A 25,480-nucleotide genomic window follows, 5' to 3' on the forward strand; every position below is an offset into this window, starting at 1 on the left:
TGTCTGAGTTTGAGAGGAGGGGAAGGAGGGGGAGGGGAGGGGAAGAGAAGAGTGTGCTATCCAGAGATGGATATTCAAGTTCCACGCACATCTCAGGAGCTGGGGGAGGGATGCAGGGTCCCTGGGGAGAGCCGGGCGCTGGTATGGTGCATATTTTAGGGTGGAGGCAAGATAGAGAGCCACCTGAAATTGGCTTGCAATTTTGACTCCTGCAGTGAACTAAACCTAGCAATTACTAAAATGAGGCCTTTTCTGAAGAGAAGAGGAACTTTTAATTGTGTGACAGTGACCAGACAAGTGCAACATCTTCACCTGGCTGCAGAACAGCCAACCCCACGGACTCAGTCACAAAATCTTGGAGCCGCTCACTGCTGGGAGGAAGGTCCACATTCTAATAGGTCAAGATGACAGCCTGCCACAGCACACAGGACAGAGAACCACGGCCACTGGATGTTCAGAGCTGGGTAGAAACTAAGCCCCAGAGAGCTAGCCCGTTGGCCATGCCACTGGGTCTGCAGGGACCCGGGAATATTTCTTACAGTGAGGGTAGATCTGCCTTCACCCAGCGCGTCATCTTACCTTAAAAAGGATCAGGAACCCATTTGGCAGCTCTGGAAGGGCTTGGGTCTCTTCTCCCCCCGCCAAACCCAAAAAGGAAAGGACAATTCAGAGACACTGGGAAGCTCACCTCCCTTGTCAAAAATACACCCTATGATTAGGCCTGGCGTAATCTTCTGCACTGGGGGTGGGGGGGGAGGGCAGAGGTAGGAAGATTACCATGAGTTCGAGGCCAGCCTGAGATTATTGTGAATTCCAGGTCTTGGACTAGAGCAAGACCCTACCTCGAAAAATGAAAAAGGAAAAGGAAACCCACCCTATTAGTTCTGAGTCACTGAGTCCAAGAATCTGTGTGTGATAAGCCCTACACATCCATCTGATTCAGTGGGCATGGCCATGTTTGAGTCAGGCCACCCCTCAACCTGTGCACAAGGCGATGGAATACTGGGGACAATTGTCAGTGAGGGGCAAGGCACCAGGTGTCCTGAGGTCCTCATAAGTCCAAGACATGGATTCTCTCCATTCCATGAAACATTTCCACACAGACCCCAGGGAGTGGGGCTAGCCCTACGAGGCCAGCATAGGACCCTGGCTGGGTCGACCCCACCTGGCTATGTGGTACTGCATGTTCTGAGCTGTAGACCCCTCTGTGAGCTATTGAGAGAGGGTCACTGCCAGATTCTACCCCGGCTTTCTCTTTTCTTCCTTGTCTCCTCTCTAAAGGAAGAATTGTAGAGGGGGGGGGGCGGGGAATCAGTATTCTTGGCTTTGAGAAGTGACTTTACCAGTTTTTCAAGAGCCAGTGGCCTGCTTTGATCAGGAGTCAGTGACTTTGAGCCATTCTATTGAAACTAGATGTGACCACAGGTGAAGAGATTGCTGCGCTTGGCCATTTCGGCTGAACTATATTTTAAAAGATCGTCCTTAGGCATTCTATATCACCCTTCTGGGGATGTGGGAGAGGGTCCCAAGAGGGATGCAAGGTTTCCTCCGTGCCTGAGAGCCTCTGAAAGCAAAGAGAAAACATGGGATGCTTCTGATGGAGAGTGGGGGCCAGAGACAGCTGAGAACGGAGCTCTTTGAACCTATGCCTGCCACGCCAGGTGCCCAGTGGAAGAGTGCCCTGAAAGTGGCTGGACTTTAGTTCCGGACTGGGACACATCCCTGAGAGAAGGGCTGCGGTGGTCTTGGCACCTTGGGGCAGGTGGTTTTGAGCTGGATGGGGACTAGGGGTTGACTCCTGATGGGTTCAGCACTGAGCCCCAACTTTCTGGCAGAAGCACATGGTCATTGTTTCCATGTCACAACGTAGCCTGGGGCTTCCTCCTGAGCCCTTGTGTGTGTGTCTCAGGACATGGCATGACTTGGGACCTACAATCCCAGAGGCAGGTACTGGTACAATACCCAGGAGATGTTTCTTCTGGGGCCAGTAGACGTGAGGCCAGTGGCAGTAGGACCCTTGTTTCTGAGGCAGGAGTACCATGGTGGAGTGTGATTGACCCCTTCTCACAAGCTTCGATTATGTCCAGGGAGCAGGTCCCTCCAGGCCTCTATACCATGGGGCTCCAGTCCTACATGCCGGTGGGAAAGTTTGGCTTCCTGGCCACTCCTGGCTAGGCACCAGCAGTGGCATTTCTGAGCATCATTAATGCATGGCCATGAATCTGCTGCACAGCCTCAGGCTCTCTGCTGTTGCCACCTTGCACACAGGTAATTTTCTGCCCTTGTCAGGCAAAACAACCCCAGTGTGGATCACCATAATGGACCAAGGTACTAAGGTCTTAAAAAGGACAGAAAACTCTTCACACACATAACAGATTGATAAACTTGGGCAGAAAACAGAAAGGGAAGAAGGGAGGAAAGGTCCTTGTGAAATTCCCGGCTCAACTCCCAAGGAGACACCCTGAGAGCCAAGGCACAGGCTTCAGGAGTGGGTGCTCAGGAAAGGCTGAAGATGGTGCCTTCACCTGCAGCGAGAGGGAGGCAAGGAGGGTGTGGTCGTGACAGTGTCCCGGACAGCAACTTACAGGCCTGTGCCTGCAGACCAAGGTGCATTGTCCCTTAATGTTTGATCCTTCTCTTGTTAGTGGGTTTTAAACACAAGCCTTGTTATTCTTTTCCTGGGAAAGCACAGTTTATGGGCACTCACTGTCTCAGCGGCAGGAGGAGTCAGCAGAAGTTGCCTCCCGAGCCACCATCTCTGAAGTTCCTTCCCTGTCTGGAGCCCAGAAGAGCCGCGAGCCAGGTCGGCCCAAGGGACTAGTCTCCTCTCCCTTTGGTGCCAATGTTCTTTCTCACGGCCATGTCCAAGGCCAACCCGAGCTATAGGGATGATTTCATGATCAATCCAATGGGATCCTGAGGGTTTCCAGACCTACTAGTTCCTTTCCTGGGCTCTGAGGGCAGCTTGTTAGTGCTCAGCAGCTGTGGGGATGCGGCAACAGTGCCGTGGGTTCCGGGGACAGCAGCAAACCTCAAGGAGGGCTGTGAGGATGAAGCGAGTCTGAGCAGTCACGACGAGCGTAAGGATGGAGATCCATTCCGAGGAGCGCCTCACTAGGCCATTTCGCTGTTCTGTGAACATCACAGAGTGGACTTACACAAACTCAGACAGCTATGACCTTACCGAGCAATACAATCTCAAGGGAGCAGTGGTGTACACATGCAACACCGACTGCAATGTCATTATATAGTGCAGAATGTATGTACAGGGCTCTTAAGAACTGCATAGCAATTATGTACACACTAGACTAAGAAGTACATAATTGCTATTCAATAGACGTTAGGTGTGATTATTATTGATTAGCTAATAATTCAAACCTGTGCTCTTGGAACAATGTGTCATCTGGTGCTAGCGGAGGGGTCTGCCCACCCCTCACCACCTCTGAGGCCTTCTCAGGGCTGATGTGCAAGGCAGGATGGGATAGAACTTGGGGCGGGGATGTAAAAGGCATTTTACCATGTGTGCTCACAGTTACCGTGTCCTGCACAGACACCTTCCCACGGAGGTTTCCAAGTGGCTCTTCTCCCACCAGGAAGGGCCAACAAAGACGGGAACTGCAGCCACGGAAAGGGTGCAGTAGGGGTCCTGCTCGGCTTTCACCCTGAAGGCCGGGTGCTTCCGCTGCTACTCTAGGCACTGCCCAGCCAGCCTGGTGCCAGAACGGGTGGGAAAAGCTTCGTGGGCTCTGCGGGCAACACCAACTGCTGCATCTGCCCACAGGCAAGGGAACCAGTTATGAGTAGAACTGGAAAGGATTAACCTTCCCCGAGTGTCTGGCAGGATGCTGACTATCCTAAAAGGCCCCAGTTCAGAGTGGCACACAAAGTCCACCCATGCCTTCCGAGGTTTCTGTCATGTCCTGCAGATGTGAGGTCACATGTCGGGCACAGTGAAACTGGGGCACCTAGAAGAATGACAAGGAAGTCACCCAGTTTGTTGGTTCTTGGCCTCCTCCTAAAACCAACCATAGCCCACTCACGTTTAATATGGCAGGGATGTGGAGCAATGCTCCTGTGTAGGAGGTGACCTTTAAGGCTTACCTGTCACCGGTACCTGGAAACCCACCCCAACATCACCCTTTCCTGGCACTCAGCACGTGTCCTGCAGGCCCTTGCTGGTGGCCTGTCTTGAGACTACACACTGGATATGCCCACGTCCCCAGCAACTGACTGGGCACTTGGCAGGATCAGTAAAAACAAAAGAACTTGTTCTCAGCAAGGTTGGTAGAAAGGAAACCGGAGTCTGCTCTCTCGCCTGGCTAACATTTACAGATTGAAAGATGATCTTGACTTTAAGGGCAGACAGAAGGAGAAATTGGCAGTGGCCACAAAATCCCAAGAGAAACGCTGAACCCTCAAGAAGTATTCTGGGTCCTTGGTGGGTGTTTCCATCTCGCTGTTTGTAGATATGCACCTGTGTGCGCGCACACTCGTGTGTGTGTGTGCTAGTGCAAGCATACATGACACACACACTCACCACTTTACTAACCTACTTGGTGACTCCTATCAATATCTTTTGTTTTCTGGTGTTAAAGCCGCTCCTTTCTGGTCTAGTGTTTCCACAGATTTTGTCTGTTACAGGTGGCTTGTCTGGTATTTTTCACAGAAACTTCTTGCTTCTGTTTATCTTGTTGGGTAAAGCCAATGGGTATAGGTGGGGTAGGCAAAATTTTCCATCCAAATGAGGACATACCTGTGGAAACCACCTACACTGGCAGTCAGAAAGGAGTTTTTCTTTATTCGGGAAATAGTGACTGCTCCATAGCCAGGGAGGAAGCTGTGTGCTAAGTCAGCCACATTTCCTTGTGCAGATGCTTAGAGCTGTGGGGCAGAGGGCTTCCCCGGAGCCCCACAGTGAGTAAAATCACTGGCCAGGATGGGGGCTCTTCTCATTCCACACTCACTCTGGAATTGCCCCTGTCAATTCCTCCTTGGGAGGGCTGATGCGCTCCCCTGGATTTAGGAGCCTGCTGGTAAAAGAATTAGCAGGACAGGACCACTAATGTAGGTAAACTGAGTCAGGTGCTCCTAAATGCTTCAGGTGTGCCCCTTGGGAGGAGCCCCAGAAATAAGACTGTCAATAAGCTGCCTTTTCAGTTGAGGGGGTCCCCACACAGAGAATCTTCTGGTTCCCTCCACCTTGCCGCTCCCACAGAGAGGGTCAGTGTAGGGATCCTGTGCAAAGTCCTGACCTCTGCCCCTTCCTATGTGAAGCCTGTCCCTGGTCACCTCATACTTTCACCAGGTGCCTGAATCTGCCCTTGCTAGACCCCGAGCTACTCCGGGAGAGAGGGAGGAGCAGGACTTCCATAGCGGATAGCGAGGAAGAGATGAGCTTCACGTGTGTTCTCCCCACCCCCATGCCAGGGATCCAGCTCGGGGGTTTTGCCCGTGGCAAGGAAAGTGCTCTAGTGCCCTGAGATGCGTCCCCAGCCCCTGGCATGTCTTTGAACAAGGTGTGTCTCCCACAGTACCACGTGGTCATTCTCAACACCTGTTAAACATGAGTGAGTGGCGGGAACCTGGACTGTGACTCACTAAGAGCTGAGTTTCTCCAAACTCAGGGGTGGGGCTGACTGTGACTGGAGAAACCCCTGGGTTTACCTCCCACCCTCTCGACCTCTCCTGTCAGAACAGGACAGGAAGCCTCACATTGCCTCTGAGGAAGAACCTGGGGAAGTGCCAGGGGTCATGAGCATTTGTATGACCCTCTCTCTGCGCACATCACCCTTCCTGAGCTGGCGCTGCATATGCTCTTGACCTCACCACAGCTCCAGAGCCTGTCATTCCGCAGTGCCATCCCCTCCATGGCACTAGCTCATCCTTAATCTGCTTCTGCATACAGCACATGACCACACACACGTGTGTGCACAGGTGTTGCATGTATGCACAGGAACCCCCCTACACACACAAGCATATACATGAACCCATGTGCACGCACATGCTTATAGCACAGAAATGCTTGCATACATCCCATGCACACACACGTATCCACACATACATGGCCATACACAGAATGTCCTCTGCTCTCTCCCTGACTCACGGTATGATGAATATTTTAGCTGGCTCACCCTTAGAGATGGACACAGCCTACTGGTAATCAAACACACAGTGGTTATATTGATTAAGTCATGACCACAAAGCACATCTGGTATTGAAAGAACTCCTGGCTGCCAAAAAGACTCAGTGAGGCTGGTGGCTCACACCTTTAATCCCAGGACTCGGGAGGCAGAGGTAGGAGGATCGTCAGGAACTCCAGGTCAGCCTGGGCTAGAGCAAGACCCTACCTAAAAAAAAAAAAAAAAAAAAAAAAAAAAAAAAAAAAAAAAAAAAAGATTCAGTGAGAAAATGCTCAGTGAAGAGTTGGGGCCACTGTTCCTGGTGGTCCTGGGACCACATCCAAGGACATGGAGCCTGGCCACCCTCCCTGTAGCCTGGGATGTACTGGGAGGCTACCTTCTTATCCCTCTTGTGGAGACAACTTTGCCACTTGACCCAAGGGTCAGGACAGCCTAGTGTTTTATGAACAGCCTAAAGTTCTTTCTCTTTTCCTGAGGCAAGTCCAACAGACTGGCCTATTTTTTTTTAATAAGAGAAAGCAAGAGAAAAGGGGCCAGATGTTGGCATGCTGGGGCCTCCAGCCACTGTGATCGAACTCCAGACGTGGGGTGCGCCACCTTGTGCATATGTGGGACCCTGTGCATGCATCACCTTGTGTGTCTGACTTATGTGAGAGCTGGAGAGTAGAACATGGGCTTCACAGGCAAGCGCCCTAACCACTGAGCCATTTCTCCAGCCTTGCGCAGCCTAAGTTCTATCACCTATTTCGTTTACTTCCCAAGAAGGCAAGGCACAAACTCCTGGTCACGTTTGTCTTTAGAGGAGCTGTTGCAAATTCGGATGCTGGGTGCTGGGGGACCCCGCCAGTAGGCATGGCGGCAGAGTCCTCTTTGGCTCTTGTCTTGGCATGTTCTTCTGACAGGGTTTCTGCTGTGGGCACCCTGACATCTGGAAACTTTCCAGAGAATTTGAGCAAGTCCTTGGCATTGACTTCAGTCCCAAGTTCTGCAGAGGAAGCACTGGGATGTCAATGAAGAGCTCTTTCAGCCAACATGTGATGGAGACTCCAGATGAATCTCAAGAATGTGCTGGAGAATTTCTTTCCCCCTATAAATGAGCTCATTGTTAAAAGGAAGGTCTTCTCACTTCTTCATGCCCATTGTGCTTCCTTCTGCAGAGGCAGACACATTTTTCTCGATGTTCAGTTCCTGGAAGACAATGGGATTTTCTCTTTTTAATGCTATTTATTTTTTTGAGACATGTAGCCCAGGCTGCCCTTGAAGTTGTTATGTAGCCAGAGAAGACTAACTTCTGATGCTCCTGCTTCTACCTCCTAAGAAGTGGTTGGGGTTACATGTACCAATGTGTCTGGTTTATGTAGCGCTGGGGATGGAACCCTGTTAACTGAACTAATCCCCAGTCCCTGAGGTAACTTAGCTTCTGGCTTCAGCCTGGTGTGGTGGTGGGCATCTGTAATCCCAGTACTTGGGAGGCAGATGCAGTAGAATCACTGCAAGTTGAGACCAGTCTCCAAAATAGTTAATTAAGTCTAGCTCCCAGGAAGTTTTTGAAGGGAATAATTGTGCTATTGAGATCCTAGGACCCCGGAATTTTCATGTGGTCACGGGTACGAGTGCTTCATTCTGTGACAGTTGTCATGACAATCACTTAGAGCACTGCTTGTGCTAGGAGCTTCACAGACACAAACTCGTTTCATAAGTGTAAGTATTGTTATCACTATTTTTCAGATAAGGGAGTAGAAAAATTAAGTAACTCGGTCATAGATACCAGCTTCTCAACTAGTATGTGACAGAACTGGAATTCAAACACATTGACTCTAGCTTATGATTTGTTTTATAATTTTTTGTTTTTGATTGACGACTTCCATAATTATAGACAATAAACCGCAATAAATCTCTCCCCCCTCACTTTCCCCTTCACAACTCCACTCTCTATCATATCTCCTCCCCCTTTCAATTAGTCTCTTTTATTTTGATGTCATCATCTTTTCCTCCTATTATGATGGTCTTGTGTAGGTAGTGCCAGCCACCGTGAGGTCATGGCTATCCAGGCTGTTTTGTGTGGAAGAGTGAATTTGTAACGAGTCCTACTCTACCTTTGGCTCTTCATTCTTTCCACCACCTCTTCCACAATGGACCCTGAGCCTTGGAAAGTGTGATAGAGATGTTTCAGTGCTAAGCACTCCTCTGTCGCCTCTTCTCAGCACTATGGTGCCTTTGGAGTCATCCCAGAGGTCACTGCCATCTGAAAAGGGAAGTTTCTCTAACCAAAAGTGAGAGTAGCATTTATATATGGCTATGAACATTAAGAGAAGTGCTTACTTGGGCTGGAGAGATGGCTTAGCAGTTAAGTGCTTGCCTGTGAAGCCTAAGGACCCTGGTTTGAGGCTCGATTCCCCAGGACCCACGTTAGCACAAGGGGGTGCAATGTGTCCATAGTTTGTTTGCAGTGGCTGGAGGCCCTAGCGTGCCCATTTTCTTTCTTTCTCCCCCCCCCCCAAATAAATAAATAAAAAGAAAAGTGCTTACTGGGCAGTTTGGTGAACTTAAAATATGCATTTAGCCAGACACCAGAAGGTGTTAACACCCCTAGGGCTCATGTCTTCCCCCGTTACAGGTTTTTAGTATCAGGCACGTATTCCTTCCCATGGAGCAGGCCTCCAATCCAATTAGAGAGCAGTTGGTTTCCCTCATAAAAGACATGCCACTATTGCACCAGTTGACTCATTTGGCCTGGCTGGCCAAACTTGAGGCTTACAGTGTTCACTGCTTCCACCACTGACGGTTTCTGTCTCCCAAAAGGCTTTCCAGCTTTCTGTCAGCTGATCTACGCAGAGGAGGTTTTCAGCTCAGCTCCAGCAGGATTTCTCAGTGATCTTGCAGCCCCAGCATGTAGATAGTAATAGTATCTTACCCTCTATTCCTGGTGGGAAACCCAGAGCCTCAGCAATGGCTAGCTTATAGTTTGTACCTTTATGTACTCTGGTCTGCCTCACATGGATAAGTTATAAGAAAAAGTGTCATATGAAAGCTCCCCACAAATTATCTCCCGAGGAATTAATTTTTTCACAGAGATCATTTGATAGATTAGACCTGTGGCACTGTTTAAGTCTTTGGATGTATGCTCCATTGAAGAGTCTGGAACCTTTTGTTCCATTTGGGGCATTATCTCTGCAGCTCTTCCTAGCACCCAACATTGACATCCCAGTGTGGGAGGAAGATCCTATCACCAGAGCAGCCCTCCCCTCAGTCAGTGAGGCAAGGGAAAGAAAGGAAAGAGGAAGGAAGAGGAGGGAAGGGAAGGGGAGGGTATGGAAGAAGAAGGGAAAGGAAGAAGAAAGGAAAGGAAACTTTCAAATGATGCTTTGAACCAAAGGCTAAGTGGGATCTGAAGAGGGGCTTTTGCTGGCATCACTGCAAAGCCAGCAGGGTATTCAAGACAGGACTGTTTCCTCTTCTGCTTGGTAGAAGTTTCCAGAACATCACCTGAGGCCTGACATTATGAAATATATTTCTAGCCCTTGACAGAAAACCTTGATCCTCTCTTCCTTGTCCAGAGCCTCTGCCTTTCTTTAGCTGCGCCTAGACATTGGCATTTTGTTTTGTCATGGTGTCCTCGCTGATTTCATACCTAGTCAGGACTGATGACCCCTAGGGTGACAGCCCAGCTTCAACCCCTATTTCCAGTTGAGAGTTCTGGGGCCCTCAGGAGATATTCAATCTGTGTGGCTCTCTGGCCACCAACTTAGCTTTGTCTGAGACCACCATTGGCAGCTTCCCCATCTCTGTTAGGATGGACAGTGATAAGATAGAGTGGCAGGGCTTAGCAGTTAAGGCATTTGCCTGCAAAGCTAAAGGACCCAGGTTCAATTCCTCAGGACCCATGTTTGCCAGATGCATAAGGTGGCACATGTGTCCGGAGTTCATTTGCAGCGGCTGAAAGCTCTGGCATGCCCATTCTCTCTTTCTCTCTCTCAAATCAATAAAATTAAAAATAAAACTTAAAAAAGATAGAGTGACATACTAGAATACGGTTTGACAGAGATTAACAGACCCCTGAGCCACACCTCCACCTGGATGAGTAACATCTGCAAAATAATAGCCTCTGCCCATTTGCAGCCTGGAAATTGGGAGCAGAGGTTTTTGTTACAAAGAGAGATGCTTGAACCCTCACCTACCCTGTTGCTCTTGACAAATATTTGGTCAGCGGGGTCCTAATGCCAGGCTAGAGAGCGTTGCTCACTGCGCAGGAGTGCCTTATCTCTCGGGCGTGGGCTCTGTTTGCTCTCTGCGCGCCCCGGAGGTGTGGTGAGGTGCGCGCCGCCGTGATTCATGCCCAATCTAGGCTTTCGTGGCTCGCCCTTTCTCTAGCTCAGTTCTAGCCACCTTCGCCCCAAACTGGTGCCCAGCTCCCCCACTCTCTGGAGTCCCTATAGCTGCTCTGGTATCCCCTCAGAATGTCCTTCTTTTTTTTGGTTTTTCAAGGTAGGGTCTCACTCTAGCTCAGGCTGACCTGGAATTCACTATAGAATTTCAGGGTGGCCTCGAACTCATGGCGATCCTCCTTCCTCTGCCTCCCCAGTGCTGGGATTAAAGGCGTGCACCACCACGCCCGGCCCAGAATGTCCTTCTTTTGGGCAGCCACACCTGGCCCTTTGGCCCCATTAACCTGCTAAATGTACCGCTTTCTCTAAAGCTCCGTGGAGGCCACGCACCGGTTCTGGTCGCGTTGCCTGCTCAGGGCTGGTTGTCAGCCTTACCCTCAGTATCACTGGGAGGAGGGCTTGGTCCTGAGCTCGAGGACCCTTGGGGACACCGAGAACCTCGTATAAAATGGCCTGTCGTGTGCTCGCATCCTTCAATACGCTCATCTGTCCTGTACTGGTTGGGAATAGTCTGCCCCTATTTCGGGCCCCTCCACTCTGTTCTCCTGCACCTCTTTGTCCTCTCCGAGGTGCTCCGACTCTCCCAGATCCTCCCACTGCGGCTCCCTCCCACCCTGCCGCAGAGCAGCCCTGCATTCCACACACCCCCATCTCCCACACCTGCTGGGCCAGATGGTGAGGGGCATAAGGAAAGACCCACTGCTGGTGTCCTAGAAGCAAAACCCCTGGCTTGAAATGAATTTTTCCAGCTGAGGATGTGATATATTACAGGGACAGCTGGGGGCTCATGTAAGAATGCCCCTGGGGACCAGTGGTTTCATGGCGCTCTGGCACCCCAGTGAGCTGATGTGAGGCTGTGAGCGTAGAGCTCTTTTCTAAAAGTCTTCTGGAAAGGTAATTTCTCACCTTGACATTATACTGAATAAAATGGTGAATGGCTAAGGATTATGGGCCTTGGGGTAATGAAAGTGTCCTGAGCTTGGATGTGGTGGTGGCAGTAAGTATCTGTGAATACATTAAGCACCATTGAAATGCATGCTATTTGTGAACTGCATCTCACTAAAGCTATTTCAAAAGAGAGAGAGACACGCACGGTGGCTCCCATCTGCAATCTCAACACTAGAAAAGCTAGTGTTGAACTAGGATTGCTGTGAGTTCAAGGCCAATCTGAATGACAAAGTTCTAGACCAGCCTGGGCTACAGTGCGAGACCCTGTCTCAGAAATAAGAGAAACAGAAAGACTTCACACTAGTTTGAACCCTACTGTACCCGTAAACCGTGCAAAGCTACAACACCAGCCGAACTTCAAAAGCCGATTTGGTAGGTGACATGCTCCAAGGCAGGACAGGATCCAGATGTTTGTCAGGGACTGGGAGCTGGGTTTGAGCACAGGGTGGGCTTTGTTCTGTGGACAGCTGTGAACAAGAGTTTGGAATATAGATTCCAAGAATCTATAAATTTTCATGAGAGGGAGGAGGGAGGGAGGGAAGGAGGGAGGAGGGAGGGAAATGGCTTAACAGTTAAAGCACTTGCCTGCAAAGGCAAAGCCAGATGCGCAGGGAGGGAGGAAGGTGGAACATAGTCTTCATCAGACTGATAAAGGCACACAGCACACATGCAAACCAGCAGCCTGGCTTCATCCTGCAGAGGCCAGAAGCTCCGAGCCAGCCCAGAGCTGGTGTCTAGCAAGTTCAGGTACAGGTCTTGGCAGCCTTCAGCATCAACTCTGGCTCCCTGCTGCCCAGCCCTCGATTCCCAGCCTCAACTCCCATAGGGAAGAATGGAGGGGAATGGTAACTGAGATGCAGTCCATGCCTTGCAGAGCAGGAGCTGAAAGCCCTTTCACAGCGACCATTTCTGGGTAGCATGTACAGTACTTGACCTTATATGCATTTTAGAGTTAATTTTCTCTCAAAATAACCATATGGCTATAGTAAACATAAAACAATGTCACCATCTAACCCACCTCTGCTGGCTGTGATCTGGGAGAGCCCTAAACACCTGGACCCACTTGGCTCTTTTCAGGAGTCAGAGAAGCTTCCCTCCCTCCCCAGCCCCGCCATGACATTCAGTGTCCCTCAAGTCTCCTTAAGTGTTCTGGCCCAGTAGGTCTCACACAGGTTCCATAAGGAATGCTCCCCAGCCCATGGCAACACGAGCTGCTCCTTTAGAGTCTGGTTCTAAGTCACTCTAGCTTGTCCACACCCACTGACCTAACTTGGAGAGGGAGAGTGGCTGTCCAGATGTACCCAGCACCTACCCACCCCACCCCGCCCACACTCAGAAAAGCAACTGCTGTGAGTAAGGCAGAATTCATTCTCGCCCCCACCTGGTCAAAGAAAGTGCCATTTTGTCACTAGCCAGATACCCTTGTGCTGGAGCTGAGGGCTGCAGAAATGTGCAGGACTCCTGGGATTGTGTGACTTAGATGGTCAGAAGGTGACCAGACCAAAGGCTCTTAGGAGAGAAATGTCCCTGGTTGATGCTTTTTTCTGCCCAGTAGATGGACAGACCCAAATGGCTCTCTCGTTTCTTCATGCCTCATAAATGGAGGTACAGCTCAGCCATAGACGCACTCAGACCCAGTATGGAAAAGCCACAGAATTGGTTTGATTTGAAATGTAGCTAGAGATGAGATGTCTATGCACATCTTATTCTGTGATGGCCTGAGGGTCTTCGTTTGGATGATTCTGCCCCAGTGTTCCTAAGGTGCACAGCACGTGCTATTCGGACTGTCGCATGCAATCTGTATCATCAGTGGAAGTATTTTCTGGTCAGAGATGCCAATATGTGATTCATTTGCACAAATTGTTAGTGATAAATACAGATTCTTCATTGCACTGGGTTTTCTAACTAGTGACTCTCCTGATGATTCCTAGCAAGAGGCCCTGAGGACAGACACAGAGGAAGATAGTGGTATTTCTTTTTTTTTTAAAAAATTTTTATTTATTTATTTAAGAGCAACAGAGAGAGAAAGAGGCAGAGAGAGAGAGAGAGAGAGAATGGATGTGCCAGGGCCTCCAGCCACTGCAAACAAACTCCAGATGCGTGTGTCCCCTTGTGCATCTGGCTAACATGGGTTCTGGGGAATTGAGCCTCGAACCAGCGTCCTTAGGCTTCACAAGCAAGTGCTTAACCACTAAGCCATTTCTCTAGCCAAAGATAGTGGTATTTCTAACCCAGCAAGTGGGGAGTGTGGGTCGTGGTAGATGGGGCCATAGTGGCCATGTCTTACGATAGAAGACCAAGGACTGAGAGTGGAACTTGTGCCCTGACCCGTGCTTCAGTACCTTCTAGGCCTTTGACTGCAGAGCCCCCTCTGTGGGTCCCAACCTGCCCTCATCTGTGTGGGGGCAGGTGGCCAAGACTAAGCTGACATCCCACTGGACTGAAAAAGATCAAGGACAAGTAGAGGAAACCCTAGCTAAGGACTTTGTGGCTCAGCCACTCAGGGGTTACTGGCCCCACATTTGTCCTTGTACACTCCTCTCTGCAAACCTTGGGGACATTGGCTGCAGTGTCTTCTAGCAAACCTTGGGGTGTGCTTTTCTCATACCTGCTGTTGGCCATCCGAGGAACGAGGATGACCTGAGACCTTTGCATGCCATCCTCAACTGTGACTTTCTGAACTTGGGGATATAAGTCTGAAAAAAAAACCAACAAAACATTTAAATACTAGTCACATTGTGGCTAATGTGACTTATAAGTGTATTGGGTACCCTTCTTGTTGCTGGAATAACATACCTAACAAAAAATAAGTTTAAAGTGGGCTGGGGAGATGGCAAATCACTTAAGGTGCTTGCCTGCAAAGACTAACAATCCGGGTTCACTTCACCAGTACTCACGTTAAGCTAGACGCACAAAGTAGTGCATGCATCTGGGGTTCATCTGCTCTGGCACTATACCCTGGCACACTCATATCCTCTCTCTTTCCTTGCAAATAAATAAATAATTTTTTTTTGGTTTTTTTTTTTGAGGTAGGGTCTCACTGTAGCCCAGGCTGACCTGGAATTCACTAAAGAGTCTCAGGGTGGCCTCGAACTCACAGCGATCCTCCTACCTCTGCCTCCTGAGTGCTGGGATTAAAGGCATACACCACCATGCACAGCTTATAAATAATTTTTTTAAAAAATATCTGTTTAAAGGGCTGGAGAGATGGCTTAGTGGTTAAGAGCTTGCCTTCCTAAGAACCCTGGTTCGAGGTTCAATTCCCCAGGACCCATGTCTGGCAGATGCACAAGGGGGCGCATGCATCTAGAGTTCGTTTGCAGTGGCTGGAGGCCCTGGCATGCCCATTCTCTCTCCCTCTCTCTCTCCCTCTTTCTCTCTCTGTCGCTCTCAACTAAATAAAAATAAACAAAAATAATAATAATAAATCTGTTTAAAGCCAGGCATAGTAGCTCATGCCTTTAATCCCATCACTTGGGAGGCTGAGGTAGGAGGACTGCTGTGAGTTCGAGGCCACCCATAAACTACATAGTGAGTTCCAGGTCAGCCTGGGCTATAGTGAGACCCTACCTCAGAAAAACAAAACAAAGAGAAAATCAGTTTAAAGGAGGAAGGGCTTATTTGGGTTTATAGTTTGAGGTGACAGTTCATCATGGTGGCAGGAGCTTCAGACGGCTAGTCATGTCCAGTCCACAGCAGGCCCCCAGAGTGCAATGAGCGCTCAGCTTGCTCTTTACCCCTGAAGTCCAAGATCTCAGCCCATGGAGTGGTGCCACCAAGGTCAAGGCATGTCTTCCCAGTTCAGTTAACCTAATCTAGATCATTCCTCTCAGACATGCTCAGAGGCTTATTGCCTAGGTGATTCTAGGTACTGTCAAATTGACAATATAAATCCTCACACCCAATAAAGCAAAAATCTAGTTGCTACTTTTTTTCAGTGTTGGAGATAAAACCGAAGGCTTTAGTAGTTGTTAAGCAAGTGTTCTGAGCTGCATCTCCAGCCCTTGGGTGTTTTTTATTTGTTTGTTTTGTTTTTGTTGTTGTTGTTTTGTGTGTTTTTTTTCAAAGTACAGTTTCATTCTGGCCTAAGCTGACCTGGAACTCTCTGTTGTTCCAGGCTGGCCTTGAACTCATGGTGACCATCTATGTCTGCCTCCTGAGTGCTTTGATTAAAGGCTTGCACCACCATGCCTGGCCCCAGTCCTTGGTGTTTTTTTTTGTGTTTTTTTTTTTAATACAGGGTTTCACTATGTATCTTAGGCTGGCCTTGAACTCACTGTCTATCCTAGGCTGGCTGAGAACTTGCTGTCCTTCTGCTTCTGACTTAGGGATGGGATTACAGGCATGTGCCACTATGCCATGCTGGTTGCTACAAATGCATAAAAGAAAAGTTATTTTAATAACAAAGCAAATGAGGACAGAAACGCAGGAGAAAGAAACCATTCTAATAATAATAAATAATAAAACACTAAAGATCTTGGGATGATGAAGTAATTGCACCTGCCTCAGTTTTCCAATATGACAAATGACTTAATTCTTCAATCATATTTGTTATGAGGATTAACAGAACTAATATTTGTGGTGTGCTTAGGACAGTGTCTGACATAAATATGATATAAATATATGTTATACACTTAAAAAATTAAAATTGTATTTAAGAAATGAAGCAAAGCAAGCCAGCAGGGGATCACAGAGGTAAGATTGAAGCTCCAACCTAGGGTCTTGCAGGGGATGAAAGGCATTCCTTTTTTTTTTTAATTAATTAATTTATTTATTTGAGAGCGACATACACAGAGAGAAAGACAGATAGAGGGAGAGAGAGAGAATGGGCGCGCCAGGGCTTCCAGCCTCTGCAAACGAACTCCAGACGCATGCGCCCCCTTGTGCATCTGGCTAACGTGGGACCTGGGGAACCGAGCCTCGAACCGGGGTCCTTAGGCTTCATAGGCAAGCGCTTAACCGCTAAGCCATCTCTCCAGCCCGAAAGGCATTCTTGCTCCATGTTTCCCTGTCTTCTTCCTGTGTATCTGCACCCCGTGCTCCTGATGGGGCTGGAGCCAGAGCTCTTGCACTCTTGGGCTCTCCCTTGCTCTGACCCTCTCCCCCCAACTCCTCCCTTGCAGGTCTTCGGGGGCCTGGTATGGATCCTGATCGCCTCCTCCCTGGTGCCCATCCCCCTGGTCCAGGGCTGGGTGATGTTCGTGTCTGTGTTCTGCTTCGTGGCCACCACTGCCCTGCTGGTCATGTACATAATCGGTGGCCATGGTGGGGAGACTTCCTGGGTCACCATGGTGAGTCCTGGGTCAGGGTATTTAGTGGGAGGAGGTAGCGTTGGATCCTCTTTCATGAGAAGGTGCTTTTCTAGTCCTAAATGGGGCTACCCTGGAGCTGTCTCCCAGCACAATCCAAGGCTGAGCCGGCCCAGCCTGAGCTGAGACTGGACTGTGCAGCATCCGGGGCTCCCTGCGGCAAGGTCGGAAGGTGGAGGCGGCATGCGTGAATCTGCTGCCGGTTCTCATCAGGTGCCTGCTTCTCTTCTGTGACGCCTTCTCACATTAAACCAACACCCTAAACCCACCTACTCACATGCACCTTCCACGTAGCTACCGGCTCCCCTCCGTCACCCAGGAGGGCTGCTGTCACGCTGGAAGAGCAGGGTCCTGGAGACCGGCCCTGGGCTGGTAGCTCAGTGGCTAGGCCAGGATTTCTGCCTGGCTGCACAGCGAGTGGCCGTCCTCCATGAAGACTTGATAGAGGACTTGGGAACCACAGTGACCTGTGGTCTTCCTTGAGCATGAGTTCTGCTTTGAGGGTAATATTTACATAAGGAACAGTTGCTTGTTACCAACTAGAAGGGGGTATAGGCCATTTAGACAGGCCTTTCCCTCTCCAAAGGTCTCCTATTTAGACTTTTTTTATTTTAGAAGGAAAGAAGGAGAGAGATAGAGGGACACAGAAAGAATTGGCACACCAGGGCCTCAGCCACTGAAATCGAATGCCAGGTGCTTGCGCCACCCAGTGGGCATGTGTGACCTTGCGTTTGACTCCCCTTTGTGCATCTGGCTAACATGGGATCTAGAGAGTAACATGGGTCCTTAGGCTTTGCAGGCAAGGGCCTTAGCCACTGAGACATCTCGCCAGAACCTAGTTAGACTTTTGAAATCACGTTCAAATTACACCCAGAAATAAACAAAAAGAAAAAGAAAAAAATGCACTCAGAGAAACAGGTCAACTGGGCTGCTGCTCAAATCCTCTGGGAGAGTCCAGGTTGAGGGCTCAGGGGTGGCAGGTGGTGTTCACAGGAAGTAGAATAGGCAGGCAAAGGACTACAGCTTCATGTCTATGTCAGGATGTTGCTTTCTCCGCATCTCTCTGACACATCCTTTCTGACCCTCAGGATGCAGCCTACCACTGTGTGGCCGCCCTGTTTTACCTCAGTGCCTCTGTCCTGGAAGCCCTGGCCACCATCAGCATGCAAGAAGGTTTTACCTACAAGCACTACCATGAAAACATCTCTGCTGTGGTGAGTCCTTGGCAGCCCTGCATCTGCTGTATGCACAGAAAGCTGCCTCCTCCAGCCCACAAAAAGGCTCCAAATAGAAGGCTTCCCAGCCCAACCCTGGTTTCACAGTCCATTACCTTTGGGGTGATGACCTCAGGGAGGGTCAGGAGACATCAGTGGCCAGACTGCCCTGCTCCATACTGAGCAAGGATGGAATGAAACCTTCCCTTTGTTTCTGAAGCAGCAAATCCCCTAAGAAGGGAAGTGACAGGCCCCAACTCCTTTAGCCATAGGTCTGGTCAGAGGTGCAGGGGCCCTGGTGTGGGTGGGCACAGGGGCTCATGCTGGGATGGCTTTGTACTGGCGAGACATCTAAGGGATGATGGCCTTTGATTGCCTGCCACTGTCCAACACTCTCTGAATGATCTTATTAGACCTTTATGCAATCCTGTGAGACCAGTGTTATTGTTACAGCCATCTCACAGACTGCATAGCCAGCCTGGATTCAATGTGTTGTCAAAAATCAACAAGTTTTATAGCTAGGATCTCAGCCACCTGTGTTCTTAGCACCAATGTGGAGCAGTGGGATCTGGCCACTTGGGTCTCTGGACCTTCATGTATCATCCACTGAGGCACACCTCAGGGCAAGGGACGCTGAGGCCAGGGTGGATTATCTTTTAATGGGATGGGTCCAAGTGACAGGGGTTAAGAAGACTTCTGTTTCATAAAATGTTTTTCAGAGCGGTACCCTTGGACCAGTGTGTTAGAGCACTCTTAGGATCCAAAATATAAAATGTATTTCTGACTGAGGGTGGTGTTAAGAAAATGAGAGCAAGTTTTAGAAATAGCACTTCTGAGCTGGAGAGATAGCTTAGCAGTTAAGGCACTTGCCTGCAAAGCCAGAGGACCCAGGTTCGACCCCCACCCCCGGACCCACGTAAGCAGCAACTGGAAGCCCTGGCATGCCCTTTATCTCTCTCTTTCTCTCCCCCTCTTTCTATTTCTCTCTCCCATAAATAAATAAAGTAAGATATTTTTAACAAAGAAAATAAATAGGGCTTCTCAGTTTTCTGTATGACCTAAGCTATGAGGAAGGTAGTGGGGATGGACCACAAAATGCCTGCACTTGTCCCCTCCTCCTTCTGGAAAGGGCGGGGCAGAGGCTGAACAAAGTCCACAGGATTGTTTCTGTGCAAGATGCCTCTTTTTCTGCCCAGGGTGGGTCTGGAGACAAGTTCTCGAAGCATCAATCCTATCAGGACCCCAGAGAATCCACAGGCTTCCCTTATGCTCCCAGACAACAGCCACTTCCATAAACATGGCCACCTTTAAGTACCTGTCACTACCCTCCACAGTGTCCCTCAGCATGAACTCCTTTCACCATGGCCAGTCTCTGAACCATAGCACAGCCAGGCAGCATCTTGTTGCTATTCCGTCCCGAGGCCGGCAATCAGTCTCCTCCATCACCATTACCATCACCATCCTTGCCTGTTCCAGGAGCTTTTCTGACCTCTCCCTTCCCACCACAGAAGCCTCCGTCTTAACAGATCTCACAAAGCATTCGTCAACAAGTCCTGAAAACCCTGTGCATAGCAGTAAAAAGGATGTGGTTACTGGGTTGGCACTTGCTGAACAAACCCAGGTGGAATGAATTAACGCCCTTGTCTGCTGAGCAGGACTCAAGTTGAGAAGCACTGCGCTCTACTGCATGCCAGCTTTTTTCTCCTTGACTTTTTATCAAAGGCGGTGTTCATCCAAAGAAGTGTGCAAGTTACATGTGTGAATATTTGTGAATTTTCAGAAAATGAATTCTTCTGTATGGCCAGTATCCAGATTAGGCACAGAATACAGGCTAGGGTTGTCACTGCATGGAAGATAAGCACCTGCCAGGAATGCACAAGGCCCTAGGTTTGACCCCCAGCATTGGACTGCACTTATTGGTACTATAAAATAGAAGAAAGAGAGAGACAAAGAGAGAAGAAAGAAGACAGAAACACAGAGCGTGGAAGAGACAGGAAAAGAGGGAGACAGGAATGAAGAAGGAAAGAAGGAAGGAGAGAGGGAGGGAGGGAACACAATAAACAGCTCTCAGAAATCCCTCTCTTGTCATTATGGCTGCATCTCTGTCACCAACCAATTTCTAGCACCCAGTTGATTTAAATGGAATTATACAAGGCACATTCTTTGATGTCTGGCTTCTTTCAACCTTATGTGTGTGAGAGAGATTCATGCATGCTGTTGGGTGTGGCAGTAGACATTTTTCTCACTGCTGTATAATAGTCCATTACAGGCCTATCACAACATCTATTTATCTATTGCATCATTGACTGTGTCTGCACATGTTACTATAGAGTTGGATAGACACAGCATGGCCAGGCAGTCAGCAGTGATAGAATCAAGAATCGGGGCTGGGGAAAGGGCTCAGTGGGTAAAGTATCCACAAAATAAGTAGCAAGTGTGAGGACCTGTGTGTGGAACCCCAAAACCTACAAAAAGCTGGACACAGTAGCATATCTGTAAATTCCAATGTCCCTATGGCAAGATGAGAGGCAGAGACAGAAGAATTCCCAGAAGCTCATGGGCCAGCTAGCCTGGCATATGCAATGGAGACCAATAAAGAGACCTTGTCTCAAACAAAGTGGAAGGCAAGAACTAATGCCTAAGGTTGTCCTTTGATCTCCAAATGAGCATCATGGCACACACGTACCACACACACACACGCACACGCACACGCACATGCACACACACACACACACACAGAGTATAAAAAAGAATCCAAATGTGCTTAGCAGACAGGTGCTCTCAGCTGAAACCAAGAAGGTGAAATGTGAGCCATGTTCAAGGTAAAACCACTTCCATTTAAAATATCCACTGGATGAGTGCATGGAGGAGACATCACCAATACTCAGGACTTAACACCTGGCCCTGCTCAACCAACATGCATTCAGACAGTCTTGCATGCCATTCCGGTGGACAGGAGCTTCAAGGAAAGCACCTGGAAGCTTCTCGCGTAGCCCTGGCCTTTGGGGACAGCAGCCTGAGTTGTAGCCCTCTCACGGGTCCTCATTAGAATCTTGTCAGAGGAGAATTTCTTCCCTCTCTCCTTCTTGTGTGGTGAGGCCTCTTCACTGGAGATGCCCCAGAGGTTGGTGGAAGTTGACTGAGGAGTGCTAGAGATTTCTGGACCTCTCCATGGTGGACAATAATGGCAGCTTGTTACAGAGAAGGGTTTCTGAATGTCAAAACAGGTCTCAGCATGTCCCCAGCTTTTAATGTCATCTGTGCACCATCTACTTTCTGTCCCTGCTGTGACTTCTGAGGTGCTATTGCTAAGGGTTCTCACTGGGCCTGGAAGTCCCATCTGAGCAGCACAGGTGACTTGAGAGGGCTGGCTGCTCATTCGTACGTGACTACTCCTTTCAGATAGGGTACTTATAAGTTCCAGGATGGGTTCTCAGAAATTTATTATTAACTAGCCTGGCTTATTCATTGCCTTTGTCCAATGAGGATGGAGCATTTGCCCATGGGGGAGGGAGGGGGCATACATGCAGCAAGGGCTCCTGTTTATGAGCATTTTCAAGAGTCACAGGAGCGTGGCTGCCCCAAATGTTGTGCTTGGGCTGGAAACTCTTGACCCTTGTCCAAGGTCATAAAACCAGGTGCAAATGCTGGACTTGGGGACAAGCAAGCCTACTAGGAGGCCAGCCATCCAGCATAGAGTGTCAGGGCACAAAGTGCCCAAATAAGCATGGCAAGTCCCAGGTGATTGTTCACCACAGTTCCAGGGCCTTTGTTCCCAATGCCAACGTGACTGGCCACATCACCCCAACATGTTCCTGGTAAATCCCTTCATTTTGACAAAAGCTGAGCATCCCTCCTTCCCTTGCCTGCCCTCTACTTCCCACGAAACCTGGTCTTATTACCTATGCATGGAAAATTAGGAATCCAAAATTAAGAGGAAGGTGTCTGAGCATGTGCAGGCAGGAGACCTTAACCAGAGCCAGGAAACCCACATGCCCATACCTTCATAGCCTAGTCTCTGGGGTTGCAGCTTGGACATTGGACTTAGTGGTATTGGCAAGGAACTTTCCCTCAGGGAGTCACTGACACCTGTTTGGAATGCTTTACTTGACATCACACCCCTGTGTCAGGTCAGCTGACCCCAACAGGACTTATGTAGTGGTAAGTAGTTTGCCTAGTACACAAAGACCAAGAGAACATTAGTTAGGCAGTCTGGGGCTCTGTATAGAAAGAATTTGGGGTGCACATCTAGCTAAGTAGGAAAGGATGAGCTGGGAAGCAGTGGCAGTATGAATATTCTGGGCCCGTGCCCCAAAAGCCATGTGACACAGTATAACAAGCGGGTGTCCCCCCACTCCGTGTGCCCCCATACCTTCCCATTAACTGTCTTTTCTCTGGGCTCTAGGTGTTTGCCTACGTGGCCACTCTGCTGTACGTGGTCCATGCAGTGTTTTCCTTGATCAGATGGAAGTCTTCCTAAGGCAGCAGAGCAAGAGCTGGAAACCCAGATGGCACCATCTTCTCCCAGCATAACTTTCTAGAACACAGACATGATGTGGAGAAAAGAAGACAAGCCAAAACACAGCAAAACAAACAAACAAACAAGAGGCCACACTCTTCCTCATGGGTGTCATGTTCACCTTCTGTCACAGGCTGGGGTTTGTGTTCCACTCCAGCTGTGGAACTCTCCTTCCAGGGTACCCTCCTGCCCACAGTGACAGGGCAGAGGGTGGGAAGTGAGGGCCCAGACCTGAGGAGTAAATGACAGTCCCTGTTGATCCCTGGAGCAGGTCTTGAGACTGCTTCTTGGAATCTCCCACAGGTGCTTCAAGTACCCATGTCCTGGCATGTTTCTAAGTCTTCATGGATATTCTATGTGTCCTAGGAACTGAAATTCACCCAGCAGAAGTCTCCAGAACTCTGTGGTGGAAGATAAAATACTCTTTGAAATACTTTATAAAGTCCCTTTTTGCTGATACTTTTGTGGGGTGTTTTGGTGGGGGGTGTTGTTTTTTATTCTCTGGTATCAGAAACACCTTCCAGTGTAGTTTCTTCTGAGGAATTCTCTGACTTAACCTGATCTCAAGTGACAATTCAGATGATGCCTATGTGCTTGCCCACTCCCTCCCAGAACCCCTCACTGGGGACTGCACCTTCCCAGCAACCCCCACCAGGATGGGATCCCTCCTCTGGAAGCACCAAGTACCAGCCATGAGGCTCTACCTTTTCCATACAAGACACAGTAGTCTGCTCAGATAGAACTTTCTTAAGCCCAAAGACTACTAGGGGCAGTCATTTCCTCTTACTCTTTGTAAGGCTGATCTGAAATGGCCTGGGGGTGGTCTGGGGTCTCTTTATGTGAATAATAACCTGGTTCTTGGAATGCTCTTGGACCACTCCGTAGGAGAGAAAGGGACGGACTACAGAATGAAAGGGAATATGGCGACAACTGGTGAGAGCCACATATCCAGTGGGAGATGTCGGGGCTGACAGAAGGTGAAATCATTAGAAAGGAAAACTAAGAATATGGAAAGCTTGGGTCCCTTTTAGGAGATTCCTCTTGACTAGGTGGCTCAAAGAAGTGAATGACATTCTAGAGATGGGACCCCCAGACTAACACCTTGAAGACCATCAGCTCCCAGTTACGCAGGTATAGAGGCAGCAGAACCACTGTCAGCACACAGGAGCACAAAAGCTTTAGGCCAAGGTTTAACTAGTGGACATTTTATTCCATCAAACTTGGAGATTTCTCACAGCTAAACTGAACCGCAGAATCCTCCCCACCGCCAGTTCTAAAGACGGAGCCCAGGGTCTTGTGCTTGCAAACACTACCACTGGCCACACTGGATCTGAAAGGCGTGTTCAGGAGGGCCTTTGTTATACCTGCACTATTGGTGCCACAACCCACTGGAAGTGAGATCACTTAATAGCCAAAATTTCATAGTAAAGTGAGCAAAAACTTTGGGGGTTTATCATATTTTAAAAATTATAATTTAAGAGATGACAGGAAGTCTATCCTACATTTAACAAAATTTGTAATTGAGTATTAATTAAGGAAAGTCTCATTTTTTTTTTCAGCAAAACTGACCCATCACATTATAAAAACCTACAACATTAAATAAATGAGGCTTACTTTTTGGTGGAAGGAAGAGAGGGAGGGAGGGAGGACTAAAATGAATTCCCCAAGGGTTGGATGTTTAAGTTTTTAATCATTAAAGGAACTTTCATATGATCTTTATCTCTCTCTCTTTTTAACTTACAAGTTGCAACTACGAAACCCTGATTAAAGACCTTACAGATAGTTCTCAGACACAACTCTCTTCTATCCTGGGTCATTAAAGTTCCACAGTTTTGTTTCCCATTTGAATCACATCCTGTTGAAATTGAGTAGAATGAGATGGTGTGGTTTTGCCTCCCCAGCCTCAAGGACTGTCCTCTCCTGACCTCCATCTTTCTTCCCCTCTAAACTAGCCTCTGCCCATCCCACTAGCCCCTGGTGCTCAGTGATCAAATATTGGCAGGAAGACCTATCTGCCAGGAACTTTGCCCCTCTGGGAACCCATCAAGTTTGGCAGGAAGAGCATTGAAGAAGCTGCTGGGAATAGCCCAACAGACATCAGCCTGCACAGAATGGGCAGGGCCAAGCACCTGGGTGCTCCTCAGTCAGTTCCCCAGGGGGGGGGGATGTCTGCCTTCCAAAGCTCCCTCTGCCAGCACACCTTACATCTGCACGAGGGTCTCGGTCAAGAGAAAATCATCGGTGGAGGAGAATGCCCTGTCATCTCCCTACAAAGAACAAGAGAGGGCTGGAGGGATGGCTTAGCAGTTAAGCTAGCCTATGAAGCCAAAGAACCTAGGTTCGATTCCCCAGGACCCACATGAGCCAGATGCACAAGGTGGCACATACTTCTGGAGTTTGCTTGCAGTGGCTGAAGATCGTGGCCTGCCCATTCTATGTGCCCCCTCAAATAAATAAGTAAATAAAATTTAAAAAGTACAAAAGAAACACCAGCACCCAAACATCCCAGTTCTCACCTGTATAGCCATCTTGCCGGCTATCTTGGATGAGGGCCCCAGTATGCAAAACATGGTGCCTAAATCTGGATCTTGGCCAATCCCTCTAACCCTGAGTTCCGAGCTTGACTTCCCCATCGTGCTCAGACCTGTCCTTCTGCCTCTTGGGAAGTGAGCCTGAGACTTTCTCATGGACATGATGAAAGAGGTCTGCAGTGGGGATGAAGTCCAGAATTACGGACAATCCTAAGGCTAGCAGGTCTGAAACAGGAGACATGGATGGACACAGGTCCTAAACTCAGTTGTCTTCATAAGAGCTGTGTCACCCCAGCTCGGGTGGCTCCAGCGTTCTACTTCTCAGTGCACAGAGCCAAAGGCCAACCCAGCCCAATGGACACTATGCAAAGGAAGGTAGAGCTGGGTATTCCTAAGCACAGAACACAGCTAAATCCATGGACTGGGGATGTAGT

At 49.0% G+C, this 25,480-nt stretch overlaps 1 protein-coding gene across 1 annotated transcript in view; it reads left to right on the forward strand.

Moving 5' to 3' along the window:
* The window catches only part of Mal (mal, T cell differentiation protein), a 29,059-nt gene extending 6,085 nt beyond the window's left edge, over positions 1 to 22,974 (forward strand). Inside the window, exons 2-4 of the mRNA XM_004651750.2 lie at positions 16,597 to 16,764; positions 17,871 to 17,996; positions 22,402 to 22,974. Coding sequence (XP_004651807.1) covers positions 16,597 to 16,764; positions 17,871 to 17,996; positions 22,402 to 22,476 — 369 coding nt within the window. The 3' untranslated portion in view covers positions 22,477 to 22,974. The remainder of the gene's footprint in view (positions 1 to 16,596; positions 16,765 to 17,870; positions 17,997 to 22,401) is intronic.
* The last annotated feature ends 2,506 nt before the right edge of the window (positions 22,975 to 25,480 follow it).

Source organism: Jaculus jaculus, chromosome 4 (genome assembly GCF_020740685.1).
Source record: "Jaculus jaculus isolate mJacJac1 chromosome 4, mJacJac1.mat.Y.cur, whole genome shotgun sequence".
In the NCBI taxonomy this organism is placed as follows: Eukaryota; Metazoa; Chordata; class Mammalia; order Rodentia; family Dipodidae; genus Jaculus; species Jaculus jaculus.